Genomic DNA, 12,290 nt, shown 5'->3' with positions numbered 1-12,290 from the left:
ATAAGCTGGAAATATAAGGCCAGTTTAAAGTAAGGAGAAATCTATCTATTGGCACAGAATAAAAGCTGTCTTGTTTATTTGTGCCAATAGCAATTGTACTTAATTGCTCTCTCCGCAGTGCTTTTTTTTTTTTAAAGAAGATAATTCCTCATGTGATTGTCAAATGAAGGCAAAAGGAAACTTTCTCAATCTTTCTGAAGCTTTCATCAGATAACCAATATAGAATATCTTTCCAATGCTCTTGTCTCCTCCCACTTGAGAGTTTGTTCTTGGGAAGTTAGAGATAAAAAAAAAGGCAGCCTTAATAAATCTATCAAATATTGTTGGGCCTCCCCAGTGGCACAGGCGGTTGAGCGCAGCACTGTGAAGCTGTCTGCAGCCTCTGCAGCACAGGTTCGATCCCGGCTGGCCAGCGAGAAGCCCACATGGCGCAGCAGACCCCTCCTGTCTTGCCTCCTGCTCCCCTCAGCAGTGTACTTCAGTCAGTCTGCCTGTTCTGCTCCCCACTCTGTCTCTGGTGAATCCTCTCACCTTCCCGCGCATCTGGCCTGTGCCCCAGTTCTTGTATAAATAAATAAATTTTTTAAAATAATAATAAATCTATCAAATATTGTAAATACACCATTTCTGGATCTTTTTCCTTTGGGAAAATAGGCCAGTTTACCATCAAGTCCTTTGTTCTGACCTTTCTCAGAAATGCCATTGCATCAAGAATATTATGGCTAACCAAATTTGGGGAGAAAACCAGGATGCTTTTAGTAGTTCTGCCATAATTAGAAATCAGCTGCCTTCTGGGGGAACCTGTAACACTGCTTTGACTAGGTGTTGAATTTGAACTAAAAAAGAATCCCTTCAAGAGGGAAATATTTCTGTCTTCTAAAGATTGAAATTCAAGGGAGAGTATTTAAACCTGACTTTTGGCAACCATTAACAAACACGAAATAGGTATGATTAGGGCAAGGAATGTTTTTGGTTTATTGTTGATGAGGGTTTGGAGGTGTTTGTTTGCCTTTCTTGTACTGACACTGTACCCTGATATTAGTTGGGTAGGGTGCCAGAGCACAGTCACACAAAACTGGTTGACTTAAACAACAGAAATCTATTTTCTCAGTTCTGGAGACTAGAAGTTTGAGATCAAGGTATCTACATTGGTGGTTTCTTCTAAGGCCCGCTACATAATCTGTGTCCTAGTTACCCCTTCTTTTAAAAACAGGAGTCTTATTGGATCTGAACCCACCCTACTGACCTCATTTTAACCTAATTACCTTTTCAAAGACCCTCCTTCCAAATACAGTCACTTTCTGAGGTGCCAGGGGTTAGGACCTCAACATTTGAGTTTGGGAAGGACCCAGTCATTCTATTACAACCCCAGTTCAGGGTCTTCATGCCAAATCTACAAAACCTTTCTTTGTAACAAACAGAAGGGAAAGTGAGGAGGTGGGAAGGCGCTCGTGAATGACCCACAAGACCTCGCCAGCATCCACAGTCACAGTTTCTCTTCTTACCTCATTCCATATGGAAGGGTTTAGACAGTCCACTGAGCCTTGAGCGCATGTTGGTTTCTTTCTCTGTGTTTCTCCCAAACAAAAACATGCTTCTTTTCCACCCGCTTATCTCAATTAGGAAGCCTCTCTTTGTTTGCATATAAAAAGTAGGAAAGAGCTGGTCAGTGAATTTAGTCAGTCTTTTTAACTGTTAGTATTTGACCCCAAGCAGATTCCCTACAGATCAGCTACCAGTTGTTAAGTGTACACACTGTTCCCTTCTGTACCAAGTGCACACACGTTCTCTCATTTACTCCTCCTAACAGTCCTGGGCAGTGGGTGCCAGTATCAATACTACTTTGCAGATGAGATCACGAACCATAGACAATACTGGTCATGTGTAGTACCCTGGGAAGCCAGGACTTGAACCCAAACAGCCCATTCTAAGCCTGAGCCATCTCTTCGCAGTACCTTTTCCTACCTTGTTAAGAGAGAACAAATCGGGCCTCCCTGGTGGCGCAAGGGGTTAAGACACAACCTATGAAGCAATCCGCAGCCTCTGCAGCACAAGTTTAATCCCCGGCCAGGGAGCTACCCACATGGCACAGCAGACCTCTCCTGACTCGCCCACTGCTCTCCTTGCAGCAGTGTAGTTCACTCAGTCTTCCTGTTCTGCTCCCCACTCTGACTCTGATGAGTCCTCTCTCTCACATACACACACCCCCACACACACACCTCTGGCTTACAACCCAGCCCTTGTATGCACAAATAAATAAAATATATCTAAAAAAATGTGTGTGCCATTTTATACTTCAGAAAATGAAAACACAGTGTCACCATAACAACAACAAAAGTGAGCCAGAAGAGAATGATGAATTCCAGTGGATTCTATTATATGTGGAATGCAGAGAAACCAAAGGATAGACTGAGACAAAATTTAAAACTGACCCTTGAAACTTGGTCAACCATAGATGTGAGGCATCTCTGTGAGGGGTTAAAAGTAGGAGGGCTGGACTCCCCGGTGGCGCAGCGGTTGAGCGCTTGGTTGTGAAGCTGCCTGCAACCTCTGCGGTACCGGTTCGATCCCCGGCTGCTCCCCGGCCTCCGGAGGAGGGTCCCACATGGCGCGCAGACCTCTCCTGCCGCCCGCTGCTCCCCTCAGCAGTGCACTTCGGTCCTTCTGCCTGCTCTGCTCCCCGCTCTGGCTCTGGTGAATTCTCTCACCCTCCCGCGCTTCTGACTGTACCCAGTACATGTATAAACAAACAAACAAATAAATAAATAAATAAAGCATTCCTCTATAAAAAAAAAAAAGTAGGAGGGCTGGAGAGCACAGTGGACTATGGAGGAGGGCTGTGGGTGCTCGGGTGGTGGGAGAACCATGTAATATACCCTGTGTTGTGTATATCATGTGATATATCCTATATTATGTCTATCATGTATCATATCCTATATTGTGAAAACAAGCGAGCATGTAAAATAGTGGTACATCACTAAAAATAATTTTTAAAAAATCCACAAGATGGTTACATACTCCTTTTAGGTCCCTGGACACCTGCTGTGTTTCTCTCTGTCCTTATTAAACACTCCTCCTGGTTTGCTTACAGAATGACGTGGCTGCACTTCTGAAACCAATATCGGAAAAGATTCAAGAAATCCAGACTTTCAGAGAGAGAAACCGGGGGAGTGAAATGTTCAATCATCTCTCCGCGGTCAGCGAGAGCATCCCTGCGCTGGGGTGGATAGCCGTGGTGAGTCCAGAAGGAACGTGGCCCCTGCACCTTGTAACATAGGGGAGTGCTAGGAGAGCTCAGCCTGCAGGCTCCCTCCTCTTCCAGCTCTTTCTTGGCCTGTTTGAAGTTCAGTGCTTTGCATTCTGAGATGGGAAAAGTGTTTCACCAGTCTTGGCGAAGCAAAATTTGCCTCCAACTTTCAAATCAACATCTCCACTCTTTTTCTTTTTCTTGAAGTCATTTTCTTTCTTATCCTATTTTTTTTTCCTTCTATGCTTGGGTGATGGTCCTGTTCTCTCAGTCCCCCAAACCCGGTCCTTATGTCAAGGAGATGAATGACGCGGCCACCTTTTACACCAACAGGGTCTTGAAGGACTACAAACACAGGTACGTACCTGCTTTTACTGGCCAAATTTTCAGTTGATCACTTGTTAGATAACTGTCCCTAAAACTTCACATAGTTCATTATCGATTCCCTTCAAAGTCTGTTAACTGGTTTATTCTAAACTTGAAAGAAAAATCCCATCTTTATGGATAAAACAAAGAAGAATGTGAAATCAGTTATCCAGACAATGTATGTTTTAGAAAGTCTGCCTCGGGTCTCTTATGAACTCTCCCCCACTTAAATGAACTCTCCCCCACTTAAATACATGTGGCTGTTACGTAATCCACAGTAATGACAGAGCCCTGGCATGGACTAGCCCTTTAGGATCACAAAACTTTTACATTGATCAAAATAGAGGTGGTGGCTGAGAAGAAAGGAAGAATAAGGAAATGCAGTGTAAATGAAGAACAAGAATGAAATGAGAGGGGCCTCCCTGGGGGCACAGCAGTTGAGCGCTGGGCTACCTGCAGCCTCTGCAGCACTGGTTTGATCCCTGGCCGCCAGCGAGGGTCCCACATGCTGCAGCAGACCTCTCCTGTCTCACCCGCTGCTCCCCTCAGCAGTGTATTTCGTCAGTCTGCCTGTTCTGTTCCCCGCCCTGTCTAAATAAATAAATAAATAAATAAATAAATAAATAACTCTGAAAAAAAAAAAAAGAAAGAAATGAGACCATAAGTCAGGCCATGGAGAAGAAAACCAGATTGTGTTAAGAGGAAATACAGTGAGTTGGCCAGAATAGCAGCCTTTTAGTGGACAGTTGGAAATACTGATGAGTCTGAACCAAGGGTTTCTGCCTGAAGAAGCAACTTAAAAGGACTTTGCATCTCACAGTGCAAATAATAGAGCTTCGAGAGACTTAAACTGGGGTTGAAGTTGAAAATGGGGCCAAATGGATAGAGGTCAGAGCTAAAGAAATATCCAAGAAAATGTTTCCTAAACTATTGAAGGGGCATCATAAAATTCCTCATGCTTTGGTAATGTCATCACCTGCTCTGTAAACAGCTGGCTACACACAATGTGGCCCATCCCTGGTCACTCAAGGAAGGAATGAGGCAGAAATAGAGCAATAAAATTCCATCAGCTAGACTCTGGGCTCAGGAGTGGGTTACCCCCAAGAGCTAAGTGACATTTACCAGTAAGGAAATGCAAGGGCTCCTGGGAGCCATCTCATTTGTACAACCATACTGTTCAGATGGAAGGCAATGTGTGGAATAGTCTAGACTTTTGCATCAATTCTCATCTTCACATTACTAACATATATCTAAAAATAAGAATTATAAGGAAAGAATTTATAACATATGGCAAATTTTAAATGGAATAGAAAAACTACAAAGAATGTATAAATAAATACCTATGTAGTTCCAAGTGATTGACCAATATTGCACATTCAAAACTCTGGTAGGGGTTATTTTTGGTTTTAATAAATACTGAGTAGATCTAAAAAGAATGTTTGTAAAATACTTGTAAGGTATAAAGAATTATGTTACAAGGTGTCCCTGGTGGCCTGGGAATTAAGTCTCAGCACTATCACTGCAATGGCCTGAGTTTGATCCCCAGCCAGGGAGTAACCCACATGGCGCAGCAGACCTCTCCTGTCTCACCCACTGCTCCCCTCAGATCCACCTGTTCTGCTCCCCACTCTGGATCTGGTGAATTCTCTCACCCCCTGTACCTCTGGTCTACACTCCAGTTTTTCTATGCAAAAAAGAAAAAAAAATTATATCACAGAGACTACCCATACCTCCACACTCAGTTTAAGAAATATGTACCAATATTTATTTTACAATTAAAAACTACACTGCTGGTGGGAATGCAAACTGGTCCAACCACTACTAAAAATGGAGCTACCATGTGGCCCAGCAATTCCACTCCTGGGAATCTACCCAAAGGACACAAAAACATTAATTCAAAAAGATACCTGCACCTCTATGTTTATTGCAGCACTATTTACAATAGGTAAGCTATGGAAACAACCCAAATGCCCAAAAATAGATGACTGGATCAAGAAGACATGGTACATATACACCATGGAATACTACTCAGCAATCAAAAAGATAAACTGATACCATTCCCAGCAACATGGATGAAAATAAACTAGAAGGAAAAAGAAGAATATAGGATGATTTCACTTATAGGAGGAGTATAGGGGAACTAAATAAGGGATCAGGGGAAACAAAATAATAATAAATAAATAAATAAACCAGAATTAACAGGAAACTATAAATGAGAAACATTCTGCAAGGGGGATCAAAATAGGAGGGGGAAGAGCACAAGGGACTATGGTGATGGTGCACAGGTGAATTGGCGGTGGGAATTCTATGGGGACTCCACCTAAGAGGAGAAAGCAAACATTGTACAAAAATGAACAATGATGTAATATGTATTTTATATATATATATATATAATATAGTAATACTGAGCAATTCCATTCCTAGGTATATGGCCAAAAGAAATAAAACATAAGCCCACTTGTACATTGATATTTATTGTTATAATATTAAACATTAGTCATAATAGCCAAATAGCAGAAACAACCCAAATGTCCAGATTTTCAGGCTCTGAATACATAGATAAAATGGACAGTCATACTTCACTTAACAACATCTCAATCCATGACACACCACATATATAACGGTGGTCCAGTACCCATGTGGCCTACGTGTGTGGTAGACTGTACGGTCTAGGTTTATGTAGTTCTGTTACAGGGAACCCCAAGGTGGAGTGGGGTGGCTTGAGTGTGGGGCCTCACCTGCATTCTTTAAAGATACATAGAATGAGACTTAGCTGCAGGCACACAAAGAAAAGTTAATAAAGGGTTTATTTACAAAATGGGGTAATTAAGGGAGGAAAAACCCAGGTCTAAAGAGAGGGATAAATTGGTGAATGCGTCCTACCAGTTCCACTGATCTAGAACCCCAATTGCATGCTGAAAACTGGCGAAAAACCAGTCACCCCCCCACCCAGGCCCACTTGTCTGGTTGCACGCCAAACCTGGCTGCTTAACTGCATCCTCAGTTCCCAGCAATCCTTTCCGGTGATGACATTATGGGATTTGTAGTTCTTGGTGTCTTGTATCTCTTTGGCCTGGGATGGGGGTGGAGCCCATAAAACCTGTGTTTGTTGAGTTCATTCAGGACATCCTCTCCCCGCAAAAGTTCCACTCCATGACATTCACACAAAGATAAAATCTCCATGACATTCACACAAAGATAAAATCACCAAGCAAGGCGTTTCTCTGAACATATGCCTGTCACTAAGCAACGCATGACTGTGTAGCCATACAATAGAATTTTACTCATCCATAAAAAGAACAAAATAGCTATAAAGCAGCAACATGAGAGTTAACCTTGCAAACATTTGAAGTCAGACATAAAAGACCATGTATTATATGATTCAAGTCCATGAAATTCCAAAGCAAAATGATAGACACAGAAATTGCTTTAGCGGTTTTCTGGAATAGGTGAGGTTTGGGGGAAATCAATGTAGCTGCTGCTCATGGATATTGGGGAGAGGTTCTTTTTAGAGTGAATAACAATGTTCTAAAACTGACCTTGGTGATGACTGCCCGACTCTCTTCAATAAACTATCGAATTGTATGCTTTAGATGGATGAATTGTGTGGGGTGTGCATTATTGCTCCCTTGGTAAAGTTTAGTCATTGTATGTTAACAATACAGGTCTTGGAGGTTTTAGGAAAGGCAGCTTTAAGAGATTTCAGCATGCCTTTCTCCCTTTCCACCCAGTGGGAACTTGGGCAAAAGAAATTATACTCAATAACAGGCTTCCTGCACGGAAAACTGTGCCCTGTGAGATACTCCAAATGTTGTCATGTTGTGTTAGAAACTATAGAATTGTGCAATGTGAATGAGAAAAGGCACCAGAAATTCAAGATAGCATCTCTTCTCACATCAAAATAGAAGTTTCTCACAGAAAAGAAGAAGTTTAAATTACAAAAGCTAGTCGTGGAAATAGGTCAACATGAACTTGCAACATAGTGACTCCCATATCATGGAGAACATTGGCACCTCGTCTTTGTGCAGAATGGGTGGACACACACCTTACAAGCCTATTCAGGGCCCCTTAGGCACCCCCTGAGCCTCTGCCTTTTTGCTTATCTCCCTTGGAGACCATTTTAGTTTCTATCTCAGTTCAAGAGTTCCTGCCTTCCCCACATTCTACATTCCCAATATGAGTGAATTTTAGGACCCCGAGTATGAATGATTCTCCCCAGGTGGCAGCATAGCCAAGAGCAGTGGGGTCTCCACTTTATACACACACACAGAGTCCAGTCTTTGCTCTCAATGTCAGCTATTAAGTAGAAACTGAACTTCTAGAAGCATCAAGGACAACTCAACTCACCTTAACATGCCTACTGTGCGGTAGGTAGATGAGGAAATACAACCCAAAGTGTAGATTCATTCACTTCACCCTGAAGCCGTCAAAACGATCCCAAGTCACCACTGAGGTTTAGGGTAAAACCTGACAAAAGCAGAACACCCCGCACCACTCAACTCCTATTTATGGGTGCAGCAAGCTGGCTGTGCCCTCATTCTGTGATGGGATGTCACAACTATTCAGGAAACTGGAAAAAATAAAAAGGGATTTACTACTTAACAAGATCTGGAAATTACCCGAAGTGCCAGGTCACAGAAGATCATGGGTAGGCTTGTTAGGAGGAGAGGATGTCCTGAGCGAACTCCACAAACACAGATTTTACGGGCTCCACCCCGACCCCAGACCAAAGAGATACAAGACACCAAGGATGACAAATGCTGGGAACTGAGGGTGGAGTTAAGCAGCCAGGCTTGGTATATAACCAGACAAGTGGGCCTTGGGGGAGTCCCTTGTTTTTTCACCAGCTTTTAGCATGCTATTGGGGTTCCAGCTCAGCAGAACTGGTAGGACGCAGTCACCAATTTATCTCTCTCTCTTTCTCCCTGAGTTATTCCTTTCTTCATTTCCCCTTTTTGTAAGTAAATTCTTTATTAACCTTTTTGTGTGTGTCTGCAGTTGAGTCTTCTGATAAGTCCCTTTTATGCACGTGGGAGTGTGAGAACCCACATTCAGACCACCCCATTCCACATTGGGGTTGCCCTGTAACAGGGTAAGAGTGAGCACACACACCACAGGCCTGGAGACCTGCTTTCACCTGAGTCAAGAATGGGAGAGATTGAGGCTTTTGGGGGGTTCACTCTTGATTGGTGAGTGTAAAACATCAGAAGGGAAGTTTCAGCTTGGGAAGGCCAAAAAAAGAATAATGGAAAAAGGAAGAGCTATAAGTCAGTCACAGTCAGTCAGTTAATCTAAGTCAACTTTGATTTGTAAAACAGAAGAGACTTGGTCGGGGAGGCAGTCACTTGTCTGGCAAGCCCTCTTTGAAGTGGATGCCTCAATATCAAAGCTTAAATCAAGCAACTGCATTCCAGAAAGAAAATTCAAATGTCAGGGTTTACATCATTATGTCATTTGCAACTCACTGCAGCCTCACTGTCACCCTGAGAGACAAGCCTGTGGGTACAGTGGAAAGGCACTCTTCCCAGCTGTGGGCAGTGGACTGAGTGGGCACCACTCTCACCTCTGGTTGGAGGTTTGTTGGCTCATTTTCAGCAAATGAATAGAGCAAGTGAATTATCTTTACTTTGAAAAGGTAAGGCCCCTTTGAGCCCTAATCATCAAAGCTTGCATGCCCAGGATGGAGGACAAGAATAGAAAAACTAGAAAGAGGCACCACAAAACCAAAAACCTGGCTCACACAATGCCAGGAGCTGGAGGCGGGTGTAGAGGAGATTAGCATAGTCATTGACCCAGCTATAGAAACCAAGATCCTTAGATGCCAATGCCTGGAGGAGCTCTGGTGAAACCTTTCCCAGGGTGGACCCAAGGACCCCACACTTCAAACCCACTGACTCCAAAAAGGACATCATCCATACCAGAGTTTGTTCCAGAATAAATGAAAACAGAGCGTGAGTTCACAGCTCCCAGTGGGCAGTTGATTCCCTCTGAATCTGTAACCTCTTAGATTAACTTCAGGCAAAAGTTTTGCTGGAATATTCTTCAAGTCAAAAGTATACTATAATAAAAGAAAAATGAACTTCCCAGACAGGTTTTGATTTCATCAGTTATTGAATTTTTTTAAAGATTTATTTATTAATGCATACAAGAGCTGGGGTGTAGGCCAGAGGTGCAGGGAGTGAGAAGATTCACCAGAGACAGAGTGGGGAGCAGTACAGGCAGATCTATTGAAATACGCTGCAGAGGGGAGCAGTGGGCGAGTCAGGAGAGGTCTGCTGTGCCATGTGGGTAGCTCCCTGGCTGGGGATTGAACTTGTGCTGCAGTTGCTGCCAATAGCTTCATAGTGCTGAAACTTAACCTCTTGTGCCACCAGGGAGGCCTCCAATTATTAAATTTTTACTAGGAAGTATACTTACTACGCAGCCTGCTCTTTCTAGAATGCCTCCAAATGTGTTGTATGTGCAGGCACATGTGTGTATTAAATAACCATGTGTGTAAGTGCACATTTTTTTTAACTAATTCTAGTACTCCAATTGATGGAGGATCCCATCAACTCCAAAAACAATATAATTATACCTGTTGTGTACACTGCTTCCTCAGCGCTAGGCACTGTACCAAGACCCTATAGTATAAGGTTTTGACTGTGAATGTGGGAGAAAGTGTCAATGAGATCTTTCATCGATTTAATTAAAGAACCTGTAAATCTGAAAATAGACAACCAAGCCACATTTGTATTTTTCCTCCTGGAGGAGTGAGTGGTTATGACTTGGATGAACCATTTCACTTTATCCTCAATGACATGACTTAATACAACGGGATTCTAGAATAGCTGCTGGTCCTTGGAGTGGTTCAAAGAAGACAAATCAAAATATGTCCAGACTAAAGTCATTCTTGGCAAGAACTTAAATAATAGAGATTTTCTCCAGTGATTGTCTTGAGATTAATGGCCCAGGTTCATGATTACATTTTGTTAGTTGAAATGTCATCATTTCCTCATTTATTACTATTTCATTCAAAGTAGAAAAAAATGTGCATGGAAATTATTCAAAGAAAATACATGCAACTGTGTTTGTCTACCTACAAGTCTAATATTTCTAACAGTTCTCTCAATCTTGTATGTTAATCCTCTTATAAAATTTAAGGATTTACTCCCTCTTGGGTTCAGTAAATTGGGGTAAAAAATGCTGGTGACATCCTGCTTGGCCTACAACGTCATTATGAGTATCAAATGAAGGTAATTTAAGTGAATGCTCCTGTAGCAGTACAGAGGAAATCGTTTTTTACAATAACAAATTCTCCAATGTTTTCACTCTTTCAATTGACTAAATCACCCAATTATTAGAAAATAAACTGAACACTTTTCGCCCTTGCTATACTGTTCCCCAAAGCATGTTCTTTTCCATTTGGGATCAGAAGCAGGGCAAAGGGAAATACTCTTCCCTTGATGTTCATCTCCCATTGGAGAGGACACAAGGACATAGGCCTGAATCGGCTCAGTTGGGGGGGGGGGTCCCCTCTCTGTCATCTTCTCAGCTGCACACCTGAGGTCAGGGCTCTTGGCCTCTCTCAGGGGAGCTGGGCCACCTTCCACGCAGGTGTATCTTCTGAATGGGCTCACAGTGACTGAGCCAGAAGGACAATTGCTCCACGGTCACCTGCAGCCTTAATGACCTGGTAATCATGTCTCCCTCCCCCCATCTTTTTTAAGATTTTATTTAGATCCTAACTCCAGTCTCTTCCACTCTTTCTCACACCAAAGTGACTTACGCCACGTGGATTGGGTGAAGTCCTATCTGAACATTTGGAGCGAGCTTCAAGCATACATCAAGGAACACCACACCACTGGCCTTACCTGGAGCAAAACAGTAAGTAACAGGCCCTCGCCCACCTGGGAGCTAAAAGACTAAAAATATCCATTTCCCGTGGCCTAGAATTATCTCGGAATTTACCTCAAGGAAAACAGAAGATAAAACAGCAGCAACTATTTTATGAAAATGTCATGGTATAGGAGACTCTGGAAACTGCCTGCAAAACTTTTGTACAGGGCCTCCCCGGTGGTGCAGCGGTTGAGCGCTGGGTTGCGAAGCTGCCCGCAGCCTCTGCAGCGCTGGTTCGATCCCCAGCTGCTCCCCGGCCACCAGGTGAGGGTCTCACAAGGCATGCAGACCTCTCCTGCCGCCCGCTGCTCCCCTCAGCAGTGTACTTCGGTCCTTCTGCCTGCTCTGCTCCCCGCTCTGGCTCTGGTGAATTCTCTCACCCTCCCGCGCTTCTGACTGTACCCAGTGCTTGTATAAATAAATAATTTAAAAAAAAACAAAAAAAAACTTTTGTTCAGAAAGAAGATGGCTGCCTGTGGTAAGAAGCCAGTGAAAACCTCGGCAGCCATTAAAATTGCATGAATGATAATTACACGGGAAATGATTTACCAGTCAGTGTTAAGTGATAAAGTGCAATGCAGACATTTACAAGTACCAGGATGGAATAGAGAGAAGAAATTGTAATAAAAATGGAAGGAAACAGGAAGACTTGAAAATAGTTATAAATTTAAGAAGCTGGAACTATGAATCAAATGGCATTTAATTTCTCTTTTGGCATTTTAAAATTTATTGAATGATAGTTGTGAATGTGCAGTCAATCTGAGTGAGAAGCATCCTATTCCTGGGATACCAGAGATGC

At 42.9% G+C, this 12,290-nt stretch overlaps 1 protein-coding gene across 3 annotated transcripts in view; it reads left to right on the top strand.

Moving 5' to 3' along the window:
• Positions 1-12,290, top strand: part of CAP2 (cyclase associated actin cytoskeleton regulatory protein 2) — a gene marked incomplete at both ends in the record, with an annotated part of 109,213 nt that overhangs the window by 62,270 nt on the left and 34,653 nt on the right. For 2 of the 3 annotated variants that reach the window (XM_084228818.1, XM_084228817.1), the window contains 3 exons: positions 3,092-3,235; positions 3,519-3,604; positions 11,374-11,479. The exons of the other annotated variant lie outside the window; for it this stretch is intronic. In XM_084228818.1, the coding sequence (XP_084084944.1) occupies positions 3,092-3,235; positions 3,519-3,604; positions 11,374-11,479 (336 nt within the window). The remainder of the gene's footprint in view (positions 1-3,091; positions 3,236-3,518; positions 3,605-11,373; positions 11,480-12,290) is intronic. 3 annotated transcript variants of the gene reach the window in all.

The sequence above is a fragment of the Talpa europaea genome, assembly GCF_964194135.1.
Source record: "Talpa europaea genome assembly, chromosome: 2".
In the NCBI taxonomy this organism is placed as follows: Eukaryota; Metazoa; Chordata; class Mammalia; order Eulipotyphla; family Talpidae; genus Talpa; species Talpa europaea.
This window is presented reverse-complemented; position numbering and strand designations above follow the sequence as displayed.